Raw genomic sequence first — 22490 nt, 5'->3', positions numbered from 1 at the left:
GTGGGTGCGAGCTGTGCCTTGGGTTCTGGTGCAACATGTGGAAGCTGACGGGATCCTGGGCACCGCCTGCCCAGCCCAGCCCCACTTGAGACCAGAGACCAAGGACAGGGATGGCACACTCCCTACCTAGGTGATCCTGCAGTGAGCGGTAGGCTAGGGCTCCAGTGCAGGCATGGGAATACAGGGCCAATCAGAGACAGTTATTCTAGAACCTTCCCCAGCTTCCCGTGGTCATGAGGGAGACCGGGTGGGACAGTGGGGCCTGGCTACCTTGCAGACTTTCTCTTTTCGCTCTCCTGTCCTGGCTGACAGACAAGCTGGGGCTGGTGGGGAGCAGGCAGGACCCGAGGCCTGGCGCTTGGCAGGGATTTGTGGCTGCAGCCTCTGCCCCACAGCAGATGTGTGTGGTCCCTGGTGGCCTGACAGCCCCACACCAGCCTCGGCCCAAGTGCTGCTGCCTCCCTGTGTGTCCATGGTGAGCAAATGGATGATGCGTGGCTCCCATCACCTCTGTGGGGCACAGCGACCATCGTGGAGAGGGAGCTGAGATCCTATCCTGGACACTGGAAGCCATGGATATTTCCAGTAGCAGAGCGCCTCATGGATTCCATGGTGGACACTAGGAAGGCTCCTGGGAGAGGTAGCAGCAAGGACGGTGGGAGGAGGAGCACCTGGCTCTGTGTGTGTGTACACACGTGTGGGTGCATGTATGCACACACGTGTGCGCACCACCTCTTGGATGCAGGTAACTGCACAGAGCATGTGTAGTATCAGGACCGTGCAGTGTTGTAGCCCTCATAAGCCATGGGATCTGAAGGACAGGGAAGGTGATCAACTGATTCTAGCCTTGGTCTGCCCCTCCCTGCAGTCCCCAAGCTGGCCAGACCTCTGCGACAGCACGTTGCTTTCCTAGACCTTGCTGAGCTTGCCCATCAGGCCTGCCCCCAACTGTTGGCCTCCAAGGCAGCGGATTGGGATGAGGTCTGAGAAGGAAGACTAAGGGCAAAACAAGGAGAGCAAGCCAGGCACTCCAAACCATGCAGGCTGAGCGCCTGCTGGGGGTCATCTACAGATCTAATGCCTGAGGCCAGGAGATCTGGCCCTGCCAGCCTCTCAGACCTCCTCACCTCCCTGTGCCTCCACCCCACTGGCCACCTCTGCCTTTCTGCAGCTCCAAGACCATGGCTGCTCCCTCTGCTTTGAACATGACCGCGTCCGCCTCCCTTGTGCTCTCAGGGCTGTGCCACCCCTCAAAGGGGCCCCTCTGCCCCTGGAGAGTCTCCTCGCTCACATGCTTTCTCCCAGCGCTCCTGCTGTTTGTAGGCTCTTTGTTCATTGATTTAAGAATCTCCACCCCCTCCTGGGAAGCACAGATCACCCAGCAGCCACCCTGCTCCATGCAACAATCAGTCCTGGGAATAGACCCAGATTAGGCAATTCAACAGCTGTTCGTTGAATGAATAAAGGAAAGCAACCTGAAGGCTACCTAGGTCTTTGCCAAATCCAGACTGCTTGAATCCTCCAAAGGGAGCAGCCACATCGGTCTTGTTGTAGGTGTTGACAAACACAGTGCCTGCCTGGAGCCTGTCGCTGACATAGAGGGCCTTGTTGATGTCCCGGGTGAAAACGCCAGAGGCCAGGCCGAACTCCGTGGCGTTGGCCCGTGACAGCACAGTGTCCATGTCCCTGTGGGGAAAACCAAGACCTGCCTGAGGGAGGCTGGGAGGGGCCCTGGCCCTGGACACTGGGCCAGGAAAGCGCAGTCTGCGCTCCATCCAGGGGGCCCAGCCGGCCCGTGCTCCCTGTCACAAGCACTGACCTAGAAAAGAAGAAAAATGTCCAGGAATCAAAGCCAGTGTGCAGGAGACAGGGCATGGGAGACCAAAGAGCGAAGGTGAGGAAGAACACACGGGCAGTGGGCACACTTGTAATCTAGCATTTAAGAGAAGGAAGTGGGAGGATCTTTGAGCTCAGAAGGTTGGGGCCATGCTAGGCAACAGAGACCCCATCTCAAGAAGAAATGAGCTGTGGAAGATGAGAAGAAGCAGATTCACAGTCAACCAGGACCCTCAAGAACATAGGAAGCCCTTGATGTTTGGACAGGGAAAGGAGGCCGGCAGGGCGGGAAGATCGCATGACACTTGGGCATGCCTCCACCAGACCCAGGTCTGGCCTATTACAAAATCTGCTTGGTATATGGCAGGAAAGTCTCTGTGCTAATAAAATCAGCACATGCTGAGAAGGTCACTGGCTTTGGACAGTTGGTATTTTGGGGTCAGAGGCTGAAGTACTGCTTTACAATTTGCATAAAGGTAGTGCACAGCCCAGAGGAGAGCGGGAAAAGGGAGAGCCAGGACAAGGCAGCTCGGAAGATGAATGCACTCAAAGAGCCGTGCCCGCTCTGCAGCGAGTGGAACCTCGCTCTCCCCTTTCACCTGCCAGCCTTGGGGGTTGCTGGACGGAGACTACGGCAGGCAGAATGTGTTGGGAGTCCTGAGGAGCTGCTCCCTCCAGCGGGGGTGTGGAAAGCCCAGGTGCCAGTGTAGGGCCTGGAAGAAGGCCATGAGCCCAGGTAGCACTGGAGGCCCCTGGAGGCCCCAGCAGAAGCCAAGGGGGTCATCACGCAGCCCAGCACACAGGGGCTCCTGAGAGAGAGCCGGCACGGTGGCCACCCAGGCTGTGTGGCTTAACGTGTGACACCGTACCCTCAGAACAGAACCTGGCATGCTATACAAGGCAGTAGGAGACACAGCCTGGGGAGGGGCAGGGCGGGAGGAAGCTGCCTTTCACACAGTGGCCCTGGAAGCCTTCCTGGCCACGGCTCCTCCCAGGAGTCAGATCCCTGGTGGCTAGGACAGAGGTGCCCTGCAGGACCCCCAAGGGGGTGTCAGGCTTCCTCCTGAGTCCCCGGGCTGCCACGGACCACCTTCTGAGGCTCACGCAAAGGGCCCCGCCATACAGGGAAGAGCGGGCCTGGGGCCTGGCCAGATGCCTACCCGTCAGCGAACCGAGAGATGATCATGATGGGCCCAAAGGACTCCTCCTTGGCAATGAACATGTGGTCCCCCACATCCGTGAACACAGTTGGCTCAAAGAAGAAGCCTGCAGGTGAGACAGAGGCCTGTGGGACACAGGAGGTGCGGCCCCTCTAGACCCCTCCTCCCCTCCAGGCCTGGTAGCGCTGGCTGGCACTGGTGTGGACAGCTCTCTTCCCTGGGAGGGTTCCAGGATCCTCACAGCCATTTCCACAAAGTGCTGCGCAGGGCCCCAGGCCACAGTCCACAGAGCTGGTAGTGATGGAGCTGAGACGAGAGAGCATCTCTGCATCCAGACAAAGCACACCACACAGACCTGGATCTAGGGACACCGATCTGCGAACAGGTGGGCGCCCTGGTGTGCAGCCCCTGGGCCTGTCCCCACTGCAGCCGTGGGCGAGAAACTGCCAACATCCAGTGCAGCACAGGCAGACACAGAGCTGGGGAACGCAGCCCTCCTGGCCTCCTCTACTTGTCAGTCCACACCTGACCTGGCAGGTGTCCAGATAGCAAGGCCCACCGTACAAGGTTCCAGATGGAGTCTGTGAGCTGGGTCTTCACCTAATTTGGCCTTCAGTTACCTCCAGCTGGAACTGGCTGCCTCTGTTTACCCAAGTAGGCTGGTGTACTCTGACTGACCTGGGCGAGGGAGTTGTTTCCCTCCGCAGACCAGCGTGGCCCCTTCCTCCACGCCACGCTGGCAGTATTCCACCAGCTTCCTCAGGTGGGCCTGGTGGTTCTGTGGCCCGTGGTTGGTGTCCCTGTCCAGGGGATTGCCGATCTTCATCTTTCCAACCTCCTCCACCTGCACAAGGTCCTCCGGTCACCTCTGCTTTGCACACCGCTGTCCCCAACAAAGGTCAACCTTGCCCCATCTTGTGATTACAGTTTTTGTGCTCACCAATGGTCCTGGAGAAAGTCTACCCAATTCTGGTTCCAACCCTCCCTCCCCACAGGAGGCCTCAAGCATCCTGAATGGGCAGGGCACACAGCCTCCAGTGGTGGGCAGGGAAGGGAGTGGAGGTGTGGCGGGAGGAAGGTAAGGGGGAGGGAGAGGAAGGTGCGCGACCAGCAGGGGCACTGGCGCGGCACGGTGGCCCACGCTGACCCTGCGTCTGCTCTCATGGAACTGACCCTCGGTGACTCCCGAATGTGGGATGGCTGCGGAGGTTCAGTCAGGTGCCGTGACAGGCTAGATGAGGGTGGACACACGTGGAGGGGCCATCCCTGCCTGCGGGCTGCGGACGGGGCAGAACTCACCACCTTCCGCACAAACTCGTCATGGATGGAGTCCTCCACGAAGAGCCGCCCGGCCGCAATGCAGTTCTCCCCTTTGTTGAAGAACACGGAGCTCATCCCCTTCAGAGAGTGGGCAAGGGGGCGGGTTACCAGCCCGGCTAGGTCCTGCCCTGCATCCCCTTCAGAGAGTGGGCAAGGGGGCGGGTTACCAGTCCGGCTAGGTCCTGCCCTGGCTCTCTGCCAGGGCCACTGCCCCTCCTGGTGGGCAGGGTAGTGAGGCCACCTGCTGTGGACCCAGCGTCCCCCACAATCCTCCAAAGCAGGATACCGAGGCACACGAGAGGGAGGAGGAATGGCGTCCGCGTCCCCGCCGCCACAGGACAGGCTGTGCACCACCAGCGCATAGTGGAGAGTGAGGAGCCAGCGTGGCTCTGCTGGGCCCTGAGGCACCCAGGCAGTGTGAACACAGAGCAGGGGCTGGGTCAGGACCACAGCTGGTGGCAACTCCACGCCGGCATTCAGAACATGGCCCCATAGAAACCTGGAGCCCTCTGTGAGCGTGAGGCAGGAGGGCCGAGTCCGGCCTGGCTCCCCTGGAAACCAGCCTCTCCCAGGATCTCACAGCCCTAGAGCCCGGCAATGGCCTTGCCCCTGACCACGGCTGAGGTCCCGGGACGGATGTCTACAAGGAGACTGTGAACCGAGTCCTGTGTCGGTCACAGTGGCCCTGTGTCAGGAGGCTGGGATATCACTTCCTCCTCCAGGGCTGAGTGGGGCTCGGGTAGGAGTTTGGGGACTATTCGGGGACCTGGTGGGCAGTTACCCTACTTTCTGCTCCCCAGGAGTGGAGCGGAAGCCAGGCATCAGCGCTGATAGTCATGGGAAGAACTGTCCCCACTGTGGTGGCATGTGCCACTCACAGCACTGCTCCGATTCCTCCAGAGGGCGCCGGCCACCCCCAGGAGGGAAGCATTCCTTAGGTCCCGGTGTACAGGCCCTGCCAGGTGGGTGGGCACTATGCAGGGCCTCCAGCAGAGCTGGAGGTGCTGGCAGCCGCCAGCAGGCTCCAGAGCTGGCTTGCTTCCTGAAGGAAAACACTGTGTGCTGCTTCAGGACAGATGGGGCCTGGCTCGCGTTCCCAACTCAGGCAGCTGATTCAGCGGTCCTGACAGCCACGAGACTTCTTCAGAACACGTTTTAGAAGACCTGTGCCATCTCCCATTGTGCTGCTTTGGTAACGCTTAGACTCCTGTCCACCGCGCCTCCCCGTGCCCACCCTACCCCTTGCTCAGCCCTTACCATCTGCACAGCCTTGCCTAGGTCACAATCCGCAAAGATGATGAGGGGTGACTTCCCGCCCAGCTCCAGGGAGACCTTCTTCACATTGCTCAGGGCGCAGCTGAAAGCACCAGAGTTAGGGCCAAGGTTGGAGAGCCCCATGCACAGCGGACTCCCTCCTGGGGGCTCAGGGGCAGGTCCGAAGCACACTGTTCTCCAAAGGGCAAGAGCTGGCCCGTGCCCCTCCGTGCACCCACAATGGCTCCCTTCTATTCAGAAGCCACACCCTCCACGGCTCCCCGCAGGCCCCTGCGGCGCGTTCCCTGCTCACAGCTGCCTGCCAGCCCATAAAAAGCCACCGGCTCTGTACTCCTGTCTGCTGCTCTTAGCTCCACTGCCAGGACACAGTCTTACCATAGGACATCCACAGTGCCTAACACTATGCCTGGGGTGCACCTGGTGCTCAATGTCAAACAAGCACATACAAAACCACCCCCTGACAGCTGGCGTGGCTGCGGTGGGCAGACACTTCAGTGTCTCTGTGTTGTAGTGACAGTACAATCAGAGGAGCTGGGAATCACAGATCACTGTGTTCATGGGCAAGACACGAGGTGCAGTGATACTGTTCTCAAATTCGCTCAGTTAACAGCCACAGTGGGAGGAGTGCCACAAGCCAGAGTACCTGGCTGAGCTCTGCTTGTACCATCACCCAGAACCAAGGCGCCAAACCCCAGCCTGAGATCCAGCCTCCCCAAAGGTAGGGTGGGAAGGGGGAAGGGCAGGCAGCACTGGCCAGTGCTCCAGCAGCCCCGTGGGGAGCCCCTTTTCCTGCCCACACAGGTGGGAGACACAGGTCAGGCTGGGCCTATGTCCTGCCATGGATTAGTGACAAGCCAGGAACAGACCAAAGTCCATTTGAGGCTGAGGACTAAGGCTCAGACAGGAGTGAAGGCTCTCTGGGGTCACGTTCAGAGTAAAAGCCTCAAATACTGGCCATGTAAATGAGGGAGATGTTTGCAGTAGCTGCATGAAAAAGAAAACTGCAAAGAACCAGGTGAGTGGAACCCTAGACTGTGGTCCCTCGGTCTATCTGGGTCTATCTGGGGATGGCTTCCCGCGCTCCTGTGGATACAGCCCGCTTCGTACTTGCACATAGCAGGGTGTGCTCCTGCACCTCACACCACCCGCAGGGTGCCTGCCCCAATACAGTGCAAGCACACATAGTTGCTGCACTCTATTGAAGGAAGAATCATGGGGGGGAAAGCCTGTCCACGTTCAGGACAGTTTGTTTTTCATATGGGAGATTGCACTAGAGCCTGAACACTCTAGGCAAGCACTTTACCACTGGGGTCGCACACTGAGCCCAACAAACTTCTCCCAAATATTTCATATGCAGTTGCTTAAATCTGCAGATACGGAACCCACGGACATGAGGAGGGCAAGTGTAATAAGACTTTAACTTTTTATGTATCCAATCGAAAATATCATTTCAAATTGTAATCAAGGTGCAAATGATAGCTGAGTACTCTTTTTTTTTTCCCCAGGGCTGAGGACCAAACCCAGGGCCTTGCACGTGCCGAATGGGCGCCTTTCCGCTGGGCTAAGCCCCCAGCTGAGTACTCTTGTGTGGAGGGTTGTTTGTTTTGAGATGGTCTCACTATGTAGCCCAGGCTGGCCTCGAACTCAGGGGAACTCAGGGTCCTCCTGCCTCAGCTCCCAAGGTGCTGGAGTAACAAGTGTGCACCACCGTGTACTGAGTTTTTGACAGAGCACATTGTAATTTGTATCAGCTCCATTTTTAAGCAGTGGGGTGGAGGGGCTGGGAAGCCATGCCAGGCAACATGGTACCCCCAAGCTTCCCAATCCTGCACAGGCAAGCGAAGTCAGTGGGCACCACTGCCCACAGACACTGGAGGTGCCCACTGAGGCCCAAGAACAGGACTGAGCTGACAGGCCAGCACCGCCCACCTGCCAACACCACAGCTAGGAGTCCTCTCCCTCACCCCAGCCACCTACCTTTTCATGATGTGCTTTCCCACCTCGGTGGAGCCCGTGAACCCAATTTTCCTCACATCGGGGTGATCTAAGAGTCTCTGGCCAGTGGGCGAGCCTGGGGGGTGTTAGCAGGGAGATCAGGGCAGCCCTGTGGTGTTGGGGAAGGCACAGCCTAGCCGCTCCCCCCCCCAAGGCCAGAACTGTGCCACGCTCCCTGCAGGGTTACTGCCCCTAGGGCCTGGACACACCAGCCTTGCCTCCTGTTACAGGCTGAACTGTGTCCTGACCCCCCAGAACCTGACTGAATTTGGAGGCAGTGTCCTTAAAGGAATAATTAGATTAAATTAAGTGGGCCCTACCCAAGTGAGTAGTGTCCACATGCGAGAGGAGATGGGGACATGGACAGACATACACGGAGGGGCAGGGAGCAGGCGGGGCAGGGAGGAGATAGCCTCTACCAGGCAGGGGAGAGGCCTCGGGAAGGACCAGCTCTGCACAGTGGTGGGGAAGCCCTGACCCGGGGCCTCCCCGCACCAATGCTGGCATGCATTTCTTGGGAAATTCAAAAACATACTTGACATGTACCAAGTCAAAGAGATGCTCAAAACTACAATCATATCTCAGGAAAAATAAAAACATACATGACATATTCCAGGGTAGGACAGGTGTACCTCTGGGAGGCTAGCCCGAGGAGCCCTGTGAACAGCTTCCCAGGGAAGCACCCACACTCATTACAATGATTTAAAAACTGGCAAGTCTAGAAAATTCCCTCCAGGCATACAGCCAGTGAAGAAACAGGTATTCAAGAGAATCTAGTAAATTTCAGTCAGAGCCCCGAGGGCTTGTCCTCAGGCACGGTCCACTCTCCTGTTCCCCACGTGAGGGATTCTCCGCTTCAAAGGAGGGAAAGGCAGCACAGAAACCCCAACCCACAGGCCAGAGGAAGGCAGCAGAATGACATCACAGGCTCGTGTAAGGCTTTGGTAGATATTTGCTCTTTTTCCCCCCTAAATTGTTCAATGGATCTACATAGCAAAGTAACATCTGTAGCTATGTACAATGTTTTAAAACACAGAGATGTTATATACATATGAAACGTGGTAATAGCACAAAAAGGAGGAGAGAATGGACCTGTGCTTTCTTTACTGAAAGCACAGAAAATAAAGGGAAGAGGGATATATACAACCTGAATTCTCAATGTCCATGTGATCAAGGAAGTGGGCAGTGAGCTGAAGGGAAGAGCGGCTAGGATGGGGGGAATGATAGAAAGGGTGACCACAACTAAGAAACACTGGCCACTTAGATGGACACGGTAAATTGTAACTCCCTTGCATGACCTTCTGAAATTCAGCACAAAATGAGCTGATTAAACTTCAAGTTAGTCACAAATAAAATTTACTGTATCGACAGATTTAAAATCTACCAAAGATGGCTTTGCCTATAAACTAGACACCAACTACAGAAGAAACTAAATGGCAGTAAATACTCCCCCACCTTCCCGATGCCTTACGCCTAGAATTTCCAGATAAACTTACTTTCAATGGCATGAATGTATTCCAGAATATTTGGAAGGTATTTGAAAGCTGAGATATATCCAGGTGCAAATTTCTCCCTACTCCAGGCTGGCCATCCGCTCTGGCTCTTACTAGGCTGCTCTTACCAAGAAGGCCCTGCTCTGGCCAAGTGTGTCTCCCACTGCCCAAAGTCCCAGACCTGCCCTACCCCACAACCCTTACCAGATCCAGGAAGGATGTTGATCACGCCCTTAGGAATGCCAGCCTTCAATGTCAGCTCTGCAAACTTCAAGGCTGTGAGTGGGGTTACCTGACAGGGAGGAGAAGTGAGCAAGAAGAGGTTAGACACAGGATGCTGCCTTCCCCCTGCCTTCCTTTCCCAGCAACCCACACAGCAGTGGGTCGGGCACCAGAAGACCCCAGGGAGGCTGTATGCCTGGCCCACCATGGGTTGGGGGCACTGCCAACCCAGCCAGCTTCTTCACAGTCCCTGGTGGGAACAAGGGCCTGAGAACCTCTGACTCTACCTTCTGCCATGGGTGCAGCACCCCCTTGGCCAGGCCTGGCCACCTTCCTGCACTCTTTTCTTTTTGGTTTGCTTATGCTGAGCTCCAAGGAGCAGAGCCAAGGCTAGCTAGAAGGCCCACGTGCAGAGCTTGGCTCCCATGCCAAGCAGCGCCTCTCCGAGCTCCTCAGTAGCACCTCCCTCGCTCTGGAAGCTGCCAGCATTACGCTGACATAGGCTGCCTGGAGGGGGTGCAGCCTGAGTGGCCGCTGCCCATGGGAATGCCAGATGACTCAGCTCTCCAAACTCTGATTACTGCTCCGCTTCTGGACATCAGAAGCGAGGCCATTCTCCCAGCCCTTCAGGGTCTCAGGCAATCTTCCCGTTCTAGCGTTTGTAAATGTCTGGCTTAGGCATCTTTCCCAGTCAAGGTTAGGTTATTCCCACCCCACAAGGCCACTGCTGGCTGAGTGTGGGGGGAGCTGTGAGGCTGAGGGAGGGAGGACCCCTCCAGAGGCCGCAGCCCCATGCTGCAGGGCGGGTTATTGCAAAGCCCAAACTAGCCAATGTGTATAGATTACTGGACAATGGGTTCTATGTGTTAGAAATGCCAGGGACTGTTTGACTCAGGGTGAATACTACAAATGTCGGCTATCATCATTGCTTTTTGTGATCTAGTTAATTCCTTGGGGGTCAAAAGAAACTGAAGCGTGGGTGGCCTCCAGATCTGTCCAGTGCTCTGGGGGCAGGCAGCCAAGGGGCAGTGACCATCTGTGTACACATGAAGACGCAGCCTGGGTGTTACCACCCCTGCAAGCACGCTCCTGGTCCCTGGAACCCCACCTCTCCTGCTCTCTGTGAAGCAGAGCCCCTAAATGTCGCCATCACCCCCTTCCCTCCTGGACTTATAGTCTCTGAAGCCAAACAAGGGACAAGGCTGTTTTATTAACAGACCACTGCTGGAGTGTGGCACCAGTCAAGGGACACGGAGCAAGTTTCTGCTGTTCTGCACCTCACCCCATACCCCCTCCCCCGCCACACACCCAGCAGGCCCCAAGGGACAAGGTGGACCACAGGGAGCTGAGCACAAGACTGCCCAGTGCTGGTGTGTGTGCAGGAAGCCCGCCTCTGCCCAGCAGCCCCTGCGTGTGCCAGCACAGCCAGCCACTTCCCACCGCCTGCTGCAGGACAGAGAGCTTGGCCAGCTCAAGCCCACACGTGCCCTCCGCTACCCCTGCTTCCGCCTTCTAGACCCAGTGCTCTCCAGGCCCTGCTCACCTGGGCTGGCTTGATCACCACCGTGTTCCCCGCTGCCAGGCAGGCCGCTGTCTTCCAGGACAGCATCATGAGGGGGTAGTTCCACGGGATGACAATGCCACAGACCCTGTCAGCAAAGCGGCGGGGCCTGGTCCTTCTGGGCCCTGGTACCCAGAGTAGACCTGCCGATTCCCACCTACCCTCCCAGGGCCTCACCTGCACCCTCAAAGCCAGGCTGCCTCCTGGCCCCCTGAGATAGCTCATGCCTGCCTTTTCTATCCTAGATACTACACAATGGATGAGTCTGCCCAGCACACAGGCAGTGGTAGGGTGTGCATGGTAGCAGACACAGAGAACATGGCCCAGGAGGTCATGAGAGGCTCAGGGCCACAGCGTGGGCCACGGAGCCTGGCAGAGGGTCTTCCAGGAAGGGGTCAGTCCCATGGAGGAACAAGGGCCCGGCGGAGGCTGGTACAGAAAGCATGCGTGGAGGCTGGGCCCGGGGGAGGCTGGTATGGAAAGCATGTGCCTGGGCCTGCAAGGCACAGGGCTGGTGGGGAGCCTGCACATCACCTGAGAGCAGGCCCCAGGGACAAGGTGGGCAGCAGGAAGCAGAGTATGCGGATATCACATGTCCTCAGGGAAGTGGGGTGTTGTCAGTGGGGACAGTGGGAGGGATTGGGGGAACATGTTAGGAGAGCCCCCCAGCTATGGGTGAATTGTGTCCCCTCTCTCAAACCCCTATGTTGACCGCTTTGCAGCTGTAAACGACTGAACAAGCCAGGCTGGAGACACACTGGGATAGGGTGGGCCTCTGACCCAACATGGATACTGTTGTTAGAGAAGGAAAGTCACGTGACGGGACACTCACGGGAGCAAGGCCCAGGGGACATGAAGACAGGCATCAGAGGAGGCTTCCAAAGCCCAAGAAGGCCACCAGCCAACCACCAGGGGCCACAAGGCTCTGGCGTGGCCTCCAAAGCCCATGTGCGGAAGGCCTGGTTGCTGGTCTGGTACCCTGGGAGGTGGGGCCTCATGGGGGAAGGGCACTCCTTGATGTGGGTACTAGACCCCGGGCCCAGTTTCTCTAGGTGTCCAGCTGCCATGGCAGTCCTGTGGACCCTGCAGGGTGTGCTGCACCAACACAGGCCCACAGCAACCGGGCCTCTGAAACTGCGAGCCAAAAGAAACAGCTTCTACTATGAAATTATCTGTGGTATTTTGTCACGGTGATAGAAAACTAACGCATGCCACAGGCCAGGAGAAGCCTGCGACAGAATCGCCCTGGCAGCGCTCAGAAGGAAGCGGCCCTGCTGAAGCCTGGCTCTGTGACCTCCCACCTGTGCGGCTTTGCTTCAGCAGGCAGTGACTTCAGAGAGCTCACAGCCAAGGGGACCCACAGCCCCTGCTGCGGGTGGGGTGTGCGGCCTTCTCTGTACTGCCGCCCTGCGCCCTCTGGTGGTGAGATGAAGTGCCTGATGGCCAGATTTATGGCTGACTAGACTGCATTTGTACTCTGCTGCTGTCCTTTCACAGTTGTGATGGCAAATTGTGGTTGTCAACTTGACTGATTGCGAGATGTGTGGGCTTCTGGTGTGTCTGTGACCCTGATTGACACAGTGTTACCGCGGGCTTCATGAAACGAGGTATGTATGAAGTCATTACAACCATGCTGGCACAGGCCAGGTACTTGAGAAGCAACAGGATAGCTGTCCCATAAATATGTATCATGGGGATGTGATAGCTGCAGGCTGGTGTGGGGGGTCAACCTGGCACATCACCTGCAAAGTGCCACCATGGCTATGCCTCAGGCTGGCAGTGACTCACCCGATAGGCTCCTTCCTGGTCAAGGTCAGGTTGCGGTTGGGTCTGGCCTGGTTAATGGGGATGGTGGAGCCCTAGAAGAAGCAGTGAGCATCATTGGAGAGCTCTTACCCTGCCTGCCCCGGGCAGCCAGCTCCTACTGGAGCTTACTTCTCCTACAGGAGAAGTAAGGCTTTGTTTGAACATGGATACACACCCCCGCCACACATACATGCACACATGCATGTGCACACACACACAAACACACATACACAGAGTGCAACCAGGTAGTCCAAAACTGCCAGCTTGAGCATGACAGGGCCATCTGACAATTCAGAGAGGGAAGGTGGAAAGCCAAGAGGAGCTATGTGCTGGCTCCACTCTGGGCCTGGCCGTGTCCTTGGCCTGAAGGCTGGTCCTTTTAGGACAAGGACTCTGGCTCTAGAGAGCGCCAAAGTGGTTGGGAGGCCAGGCTGCCCCTGGAAACAGTGCTGAGTGGGTCCAGGAGCCCTAGGAGGTCAGAAGGAGGTGGCTCCATTGGAAAGTAGTACAGCATCAGCATGGGGAGCGGGCACCAGACAACCACTCTCATGACCCTCCTTCCCTGAGCCCCTCAGCTCCTGATGGAAAGGAGAGCCACAGTGTGGTCATGGGCCTGCCTACACACCTCCCAAGGCCCCATGCTTGATCTCTGGGACCTGGAAATACGGTGAGCTCGCTCTCCTTCAATGATGTGCCCCCTGGGTCCTTCGGATGGGGACAAGATATACATGGGCCTAGAATAGCTACAGGAGCAGAACGCTTTAGACAGTTTGTGGAGGAAGAACAGGACTGAGCTTCAAAGCTCATAGTGACTACTACCACCAGGAGATGAGGGCGCTGGGTAAGGGCCACAGACAGCAGCCTGGAGCCCTACAACCCTAGAGAGATTGCAGCCCAGGCCCTGCAGCTATCAAGGCCCGAACCCAAAACCATAGAGATCTGACGCAGCCAACACCTGAATGGACTGAAAACAAATTCTCTCAGAGCCTCAAGGTGAGGCCCAGTCCAGCCTTCAGCTTAGTTCCTTGCTACGATTTGAATCTTGAAGGGCCTACAAAGGCCCATGTGTTCCAGGCTTAGTCTCCAGGTAGAGCTACAAGAGGTGGTAAGACCCTTAATAGGTAGGCCTGGTAGGAGGTGTTGTTACTGGGGGTTCATACTTAAAGGGGGCAGTGGGACCTCATCCCTCCTTTCTCTTTGCTTCTCAGCCGCTAGAATAAGCGTTGCTCTGTCCTGTACTCCAGTGTGATGAGCTACAGTGGAACCAACAGATCTTACACTGGAGCCTCCAAATCTGTGAACCAAAGCATATCTTTTTTTCTATATTATAAGTTGTCTCAGGTTTTTTAAAATGGTATGCGGGTTTATACTCAGGGTCCCTTACAGGCATATCCCTGGCCCTTTTTGCTTTCTGTTATTCAGATAGGGTTTTCTGCTTTTGCTTGGGGTCAGGCTTGGCCTGCAACCCTCCTGGCGCTGCTCTTCAGTAACTGGAACACAGGCATGTGTTACTTGTTACCCGTTCCCCCCCCCCCCAGTACTAGTGCTTACACTCAGGGCCTGGGAGCTGTCACTTAGCTTTTTTGCTTAAGGCTAGCAATCTACCACGTTTAATTGGCTTTTTGCTGGTTAGAGATAAAAGTCTCATTGCCTTTCTTGCTTGGATTGGCTCCAAACCTCCACAAACTATAATTCTTCAACCTCTGCCTCCTCAGTAGGTGGTTACAGGCATGAGCCATCATGCCCAATGCAAGTATATTGTTTTTCTCCTTTCTTCTTTATGTGGTCTTGTGACTGGAACTCAGGGTCTGAGTGTGCTCCTTGAATTTTTGTGTTCAAGACTAGCACTCTACCACTTGAGCCACTGCTCCACTTCCAGCTTTTTACTGGTTAATTGGAGATCAGAGTCTCAAGGACTTTCTTTGAGTCTCAAAGACTTTTCCTGGCTGGCTTTGAACTATGATTCTCATATCTCAGCCTCCTGAGTAGCTAGGATTACAGAGCCACTGGTGTCCAGGCCAAGTATGATTTTATTTTTTGGCCAGTTGTAGGGCTTGAACTCAGGGCCTGGGTGCTGTCACTGAGCCTCTGTGTGCTCAAGGCTAGCACTCTACCACTTGAGCCAGGGAACCACTTCTGGTTTTTGAGTGGTTAATTGGAGATAAGTCTCTGGGGGACTTTTCTGCCCGGGCTGGCCTTGAACTGCAATCCTCTGATCTCAGCCTCCTAGGTAGCTGGGATTACAGGCGTGAGCTACCGGCACCTGACTAATGGCACAAGTACATTTTTAATAGCTAGTTATCTGATACACCTGAGAGACTCTGGCATAGAACTTTGTGAAGCGGGCTGGGAAGTTGGCTCAGTGGTAGAATGCTTGTCTTGCATGCCTGAGGCCCTGGGTTCGATTCCTCAGCACCATATAAGAAAAAAGAAAAAAGCCGGAAGTGGTGCTGTGGCTCAAGTAGTAGAGCGCTAGCCTTGAGCTGAAGAGCTGAGGGACAGTGCCCAGGCCCAGAGTTCAGGCCCCACGACTGGATGCAAAAAAAAAAAAAAAAAGAACTTTGTGAAGCCTGCCTGGAATTCCCAACCGTAAAACCCCAGATGGTGGGAGGTGCAGGGCATGGCCCTTACGCCCTCAGCTTCTGTGGTTTGCTTTTCTGCACACAGGCCTGTGTGCCACGCTTGGAACTCTCCGTTTACATTCACGTGGCAGCCCACACCCACCTGGATCTTGTCGCACCAGCCGGCAAAGTAGCGGAAGGTTTGGATGGACATGCCCACGTGGGTCTTCAGGGCCAGTGTGTAGACAGCACCTGCATCCAGGGCCTCGATGGTGGCCAACTCTTCCTGGTGCTGCTCCATGAGATCTGCCAACCTGGCCAAGGGTGAGGAGGAGCAGGAGATTGGCTCAGGCCTGCAACGCTCTCGCCTCTCAGCCCCTGCCCTCCACTCCCCGCTCTGTCACACTCAGATGTACCACCTCAGGCTCCACACCCGTAAGAGGGGACAAGAAGGCTTAGCTTGCCAGCTGTCATCAGAATGAAACCCTTCTGGCCTTCCTTCCTGAAAAACCTGTGGATAATCCACTGCTCAGAGATTTACACTCCGAGTGCTCACTGGTTCCACTGGCTGCAGGCAGCACCCTTCCTGTCCTTGGACAATGTCAGCACCGATGGACTGACAGGGCAGTCTGGAGTAGGAAGGGGGCTTGCTTCTGAGCCAGCATCACAGAGGTGGAGGGGCAGCCCAGCACCATAGCAAGGGTGAGGAGGAGGAGGATGGGGGGGAGAGAAACGCCAAGTGTGCCTTCTGCCATCATGAGCCTGAGCTTGCCAGTGCTGTCACCCCATGGCCTTGGCAGATATGCTGCTGTGGCAGCTGAGACTCAGGATGGTATCCCTCAGAGGGAGCCCAGCTACTAAGGAGGTGGGAGGGGTCTGGAACAGCCTCAGTCATATCCAGAGGCAAGTACGCATCCAGAGCGGCCTGGCCAGTCCCCAACCAGGTCTGCCCCTGAGCAGAGCTGCCAGCACTCTAACAGCCACCCGCTCCATGCCTGGCTGGCCCATCCCGAGGTCCTGTTGCATGTCTCCCTCCTCCCTCCTCCTCATGCGGACCTTGCCAGGTGCTCTGGTTTGTCAGGCTTCCTGCCTCGGGACCTTAGGGAGCTGTGGGACAGCCAGTCCAGGGCACCTGTTCTGGGGTGCTTGGAGTTTGCAGAGCCAGGACCTGGTCCACTAGGGAGCTCCCAGGCCCATGAGAAGTTATATACCCCAAGTCAGGGTTTCCACTGAAGAGGTTGGGAGCTCTATCGTTGTGGTTTGTAGGTGTAATGAGGGCACAAGCCACCAGATGGCAGAAGAGCATGTCGGGAGAGATGCGCAGGCTCACAGGACAAAATCTCTAGTTCTGGGAAGTGTCTGTCACAAGCCACAAGCCTCAAGTCTCTCTAACAGCCATGCCTTCTCCAAGGAGGCTGGAAACTTCAGCAGGCTGAGCACGTCCTTCGCCTTCAATTGTCCCAACCCCACAGTCTGTTGATGTGCGAGCCATGTGGGGCCCTCTCTCCGGTTCCCTGCTGCTAGGCTGCCCTGGAATTTCTGGGCCCAGGAATAGGCACAAAAGCCATTCAGGCTGCAAGAGCAGGAGGGGCTCTCCAGCCTGCCAGTGGACAGCACAGCGGCGGCGCGGACGGCCCGGCCTCCTCTCATGCAGAGATATTCTCACAACGCTGGGGCACAAACCTAGACCCTTGGCTGCATTCTCGACTACTTGGCTTCTCTGCCGGCATCCTCCCTTCTCTGGAAAATGCAGCTTCGGTTGCATGACCCTCAAGAAAAGAGGCCCACCTTACCTCAGGTGCAGGAGGGTCCTGGCTCTCACCTGTATAGGAGCCGGCCCCGGTCCCTGGCGTTGATCTTCCCCCACAGTCCATTCTCAAAGGCCTCCTTCGCTGCAGCCACTGCCTTGTCAACATCACTGGCCTGAGCCAGGGACACCTGGCAGATGACCTGTGGCAGAAGCAAGGACATGACAGCTCTCCCTGGGGACATGGCTCACGACTCCTTGCAAGGCCCCACTTAGGGAGGATCCCTGGCCACATGGGCAGCGTGTAGGGAAAGCTGGGCCAACAGGGGCAGAGGCAAGGGAGAGTTCATGAAGGAAGGAAAGGTGAAGCCGTGGAGAAGGCCACTTCTTCACAGTCCCACAGAGCCCAAATGGGCAAGAGATCCATGCATCAGCTTTGAGGTTGTGGGCCAGCCATTCACACCAAGAGCCAAGAGACCATTAATTTATTAAGTCCAGCTGGAAAGTTTTTTTGTGTTTTTATTTTGTTGTTGGTTTTTGTCAGTCGTGGGGCTTGACTTTTGGGCCTGAACGCAGTCCCTCAGCTCTTCAGCTCAAGGCTAGCGCTCTACCACTTGAGCCACTGCGCCACTTCCGGTTCTCTGAGTAGTTTATTGGAGATAAGAGTCTCATGGACTTCCCTGCCCAGTCTGGCTTTGAACCGAGATCCTCAGATCTCAGCCTCCTGAGTAGCTAGGATTATAGGCATGAGCCACCGGCGCCCAACTCCAGAAAGTTTTTTTTTGTTTTGTTTTGTTTTTATTTGTTTTTTGCAAGCAATGGGGCTCAAACTCAGTTTCACATTCTCAGCTCAGCCTTTTTGCTCATAGCAGATATTCTACCACTTTAGCCATGCCTCAAGTTCTGGCTTTTTGCTATGTATTGGACAGACTCTCATATTTGTCTGCCTAGGATGGCTCTGAACTGCAATTCTCAAACCTCAGCCTCCCAAGTATCTAGGATTGTCAGAGGAGCCTGGGCACTGTCCCTGAGCTAGTGTGCACAAGGCTAATAATCACAGTTCTACTTCCAGCTTCTTGGTGGTTAATTGGAGATTAGAGTCTCGTGGACTTTCCTGCCCAGGCTGAATTTGAACAGCAAGCCTCAGACTTCAGCCTCCTAAGTAGATGTTAGTCAATGGCACCCAGCTCAGAAAGATTTCTGAAGAAAAGCAGACTAGACATTAGAGGCTGCTGATCTTGAGCTAGTGTCAGGATCCGTACTCACACCTATCCCCTGCTCCTCCCTGGCCATTCTTACCTGTGCTACAGAGGAGCTGTAGCTCTGGCTAGATGCAGCTGAGGGCAGCCAGGGGGCTGCATGGCAAGAGTAGGGCATCAGCCACCATGGTCAGCTTTGCCCTCCCCACTCAAGGCCCCAGTGCCCGCCAGACAGCCCATGTCTGCACCATGCCTGATGTTAGAGTCCCAGGAGTATCACACCATTGTTCTGTCCCTGTACCCCGCACCGTGCCTGTCCCTTTGGAAATCATTCTTTAAACACCCCCCAATGACCTATGTGAGCATGTGCATTGTTCTGCCAGGGATCCAGTGACACCAGGGAGGAGAGGCCGCGTGCAGGCACAGGAGCAGGGCTGTGCCACGTGCACTGTGCATGCATCTGGTGCTGCGCCACAGCATAGGGCTGACTGCCAAGCAGGCGTGGCAAATCCACTGAGGGAAGAATGAGCCGTGTGAGTGTGCAGGTATCAGCGAAGGTGGTGCTCATGTCCACTCACTGCTGTAGTAGAGGGGAGGTGACAGCCCTGTCCTTGGGCAGTGAATCCTGTTATCCATCTCAGAAGCAGTCTCAAGCCCCTTTAGAGCCCTCTGTCCTCTCTCCACTCCTCCCCACTCAACCCCATTCCTGAGGCCTGGGCTGAGATCTTTCCTGGGACTCTGTCATGTCTTGAAAGACGCATGTCCCAGCACAGCCCTGGGCAGTGCCCCCTTAGGCCAGATTGGGGGAAGGGGGCGGACACTCACACTTCCGTCAGTGGGGTTGATGGTATCATAGGTCTTGTTGCCCTCGGCATCCACAAACGTGCCCCCGATGAAGAGCTGGTGGGGCATTTGGAGAGTCAGCTTGTTCACAGCACACTCTACCTGCGAAGGGGAAGGCTCAGCTGAGCAGGCTCCGTCATGCGTGGGCCTGGATGACAAGCATCCACGCAGGGGTGTGAGGGGGTACGCACCACACGGCTATGCACACGACGGGGCTGGGACTTCAGGAGCTATCCTGAAAGCAGTGGTGGAAGCTAAGTGACATGGACAGATAAGGAGCACAGACTAATGCGGAACGGCTGGCTGGAATCCCGGCTCACTGTAGCCTCAGGATGGCTGTGCAGCCCTCACAGTGAGCCCACAGGAAGTGCCTTCCAAGTACTGGACATGCTGCCTGCAGCCACTCTGCCCTCCCTGTGGAGTTTCTGGATGCCAGTCCCACCTGAAATACACTCATTGGTCATTTGTCCACTGCCTTAGGGCAAGTTGGGGGTCCACTCTGGCCACTGTGCAAGCCACCATGCAAACTACTCCAAAACTCCTTCCTCTGTCAATCAGTAGTTTACCAAAGCTCCAGTTTCTTTATATAAATAGATTTGCAGTTATTTATCACACTTCCTTCTGTATAAGCCAGGTACACAGGGTTGCCTGTTTATCTCACTAGGAAATACACCAAGCCCCTGTGACTAGCTTGGTCTCGGGTCTTGAGGTATAGAATTTACCTATGCAATGAGCGCTGGACAGCATTAACCCCTGCAGAGTTTGCCTACTGTCCTGCCCCGCCCCCCCCACCCCCACACTGCCCAGAGGAGAGCTGGAGAAACCGAAGGGTTGGCTCTTGGAAGTCCTGGATTCCTAACAGCCAGGCATGCCAGGGTCACCACAGGGCCACAGAGCAGGGCCTGAGGCCACACACATCCAGAGGTCCTGGACTCACATAGTCGATGACGCACTCGCTCTCCTCATCCTCTCCCCGCAGCTTCCTGACCAGGAGCTGGATGAAGGCCCCAAAGGTAGTGGCCATGTAAACATCTTCATTTTCCAACTCCAGGCCGTCACACAGCTCCTTCACTTCCTCCACCAGCCTGTGGGGAGAACATGGGATGAGAGAAAGAAAGGAAAGGGCCCGGCCACACCAAGTGGCACCCCCCTCGTCACCATAAAGGCAAATGTTGCCTGAAAATTAAGCAATTGTTAGTGACACAGTGAGCCTTTGGAGTCATCAGCTACACTAAAAACAGCTAACTATGGATGTTTATCTTTTGTATCTGGCTTAAGCCAGTTTGAATTAAATGACTCTTCTGGGCCAAGGAGGGGTATAATAATGCATCTGGATGAGCCCTTCCCTTTACACAAATCAGAACTTGACCGTGTTGAGACTGGACAGATCCTAGGAAGGGGAAGGGCAGGTGATTACAGGGGTCAGGGCATGACTTGAAAGAGGCAGGTGTTGCTGATGCCTTTGTCTTCATTAAGCAGAAGCTCTCACAGTCAGAGCAAAGTGCCTGCTATCCAAACACTGCACTCAGGCTTTACGAGCCTGCTGCCCCTGCTGGAGGCCCCCAGGAGTTAGACTCATCAGCTTGGGCATACCTGGGGTTACTGGAGTTGCACTCATTGACCCTCTTGTTGGGGGTCCAGCTATCCCCCCACTCTCCACCCTTCCTCAGCCTGGGACTCACATGACCACGGAGGACTCCCTCCACCGCTAGGCTTAGGTTAGGTGCCAGTCCTCACTATCAGCCTCAAGCCACGGAGCATCAGGGTGGATTCTCACTGGCTTGGAGTACTGGGCAGCTGTTGGAGGCAGACAGAGGCCAACCGGGAATGGTTATTCCTGCCTGTCGGTACTAACACTTGCAGCTGCTGAGGCCTGCCCATTGAGTCTCAGGGGCCCTGGCCTGCAGGACCAGGAATATCAAACACTAGTTGCTTCCTACTGCCTACCTGGGCTGTGATTTGTGGCCCCAACACAGATACCCTGGATGGGAACCCTCTGCCTCTACGGTACCTCACAACGTCCACAGATGCAGCCCCCGACTTAAAGAAATCTGTGGTGTCTTCGATTTCTGGCACGTTGGAGAGGATCCTCTTCCAAGCACTCTGCAAAACAAGGCTCTGTGAGAGCACGGCACCAGGGGCACCGGCGGGCACCGCCGTGGGACTGCAGCCCCAGACAGGGCCCTGGTCCTGGTCCGCACTGAGACTGTCTGGACAGCGCTCTGTTCTGCCACCTGTGGAAGGAAGCAGTGTCCAGCTAGCTCGCAGCTAGGAGGCAGGCCAGAGGAAGCTCAGTGACCAGGACTCAGCCACTTGCCCAAGAGGCCATCCAGCGGTTCAAGGTGAGACAACCGTTTTCTGGGCAGACCCCCAGCCAGGCTGGACAGAACAGGCTAGGCAGGGGCTCACATTCTGGCTAAATGTCAGTCACCAGCCAGAGGGAGGTGAAGCCAGCTGAAAGGACCAGGTGTTAGTCCAGGCCCAGTCCTCGAGACCTACAAGCTGGAATGCTAACCAAATGCCCATGCCCTGAAGGCCTGTTTCCTCTCCCTAGTGCCGCCGGAAGGTGGTGGAAGCTTCGGAAGGTGGGTATCATGGGAAGTGAGGTCTCTGGGGGCGTGCCCTTGGGGGAGATGGGCAGCTGGACCTTGGCCCCTCCCCTCTTCTCACGGTGGGGAGCAGCTTTGTTCTTTTCTGTGCTCCTGCCTCACAGAACCAGAGAGTGAAGCCAGCGTGAGGCAAAGTAAAGACTTCTAACCTGCAGGTGATCACGCAGGCCTTTTGTCACAGCGATGGGAGACTGCCCAGCACACCTCCCTGACCCCGGCCTCTCCCTGGCTCTCCTCCTTCTTTCAGGAAAGAGTGTCACAAACCTGCCGCAGCTCTGGGGGGACTATGAGCACCATGATGCACCCCATCCCTCCAGGATGTCCGTCCCTATGCTGCCCAGCCTTCTGGGCCTCAGCCCAGGCTTTTCTGTCAGCAATGTCCCTAAGCTTTGAGCTCGTTGTGAATCCTGGGCCTCCTTCAGGGACAACTACTCCGTTACCTCTTCCTCAACCTTCAATGGGCACTCTGCGGTCAGGGGCTTCTCTCCGCAGGCTTTCAAGGCAGGAGTACCGGCCGTTTGTTGGCCTATGGCATGGTGCTGGACAGTGCCCAACGGGCCTCAACAGATGCAAGTGACACCTGAGAGCAGGGCAGAGTGCCACCACATGCGCCCTGAAGCCAGGTCCTGCCTGGGGAGGCCTCCCCCGACCCTCCTTCTAATGTTGAGCCCTGGCCTTGAGGGTCCTCCTTCCCACCGGCCTTACTCCTAGCACTTCTTTTTTTTTGGGGGGGGTCTAGTCGTGGGGCCTGAACTCTGGGCCTGGGCGCTGTCCCTCAGCTCTTCAGCTTAAGGCTAGCACTCTACCACTTGAGCCACAGTGCCACTTCTGGCTTTTTTCCTTTTGCTTATGTGGTGCTGAGG

At 56.1% G+C, this 22490-nt stretch overlaps 1 protein-coding gene across 1 annotated transcript in view; it reads right to left on the bottom strand.

Annotated features, from left to right (window-relative positions):
• Aldh1l1 (aldehyde dehydrogenase 1 family, member L1) overlaps positions 1-22490 on the bottom strand; it is a 33977-nt gene that overhangs the window by 255 nt on the left and 11232 nt on the right. Inside the window, 14 exon segments of the mRNA XM_013010520.1 lie at positions 1487-1686; positions 2997-3102; positions 3675-3840; positions 4296-4394; positions 5574-5673; positions 7569-7662; positions 9284-9371; positions 10845-10950; positions 12651-12721; positions 15393-15543; positions 17052-17179; positions 19001-19120; positions 19956-20103; positions 21030-21121. Coding sequence (XP_012865974.1) covers positions 1487-1686; positions 2997-3102; positions 3675-3840; positions 4296-4394; positions 5574-5673; positions 7569-7662; positions 9284-9371; positions 10845-10950; positions 12651-12721; positions 15393-15543; positions 17052-17179; positions 19001-19120; positions 19956-20103; positions 21030-21121 — 1669 coding nt within the window.

This window comes from Dipodomys ordii, unplaced genomic scaffold (genome assembly GCF_000151885.1).
Source record: "Dipodomys ordii isolate 6190 unplaced genomic scaffold, Dord_2.0 Scaffold12, whole genome shotgun sequence".
Lineage (NCBI taxonomy): Eukaryota > Metazoa > Chordata > Mammalia > Rodentia > Heteromyidae > Dipodomys > Dipodomys ordii.
Note: the sequence above shows the minus strand (reverse complement) of the source record. Positions and strands in the feature narration are given on the sequence as shown.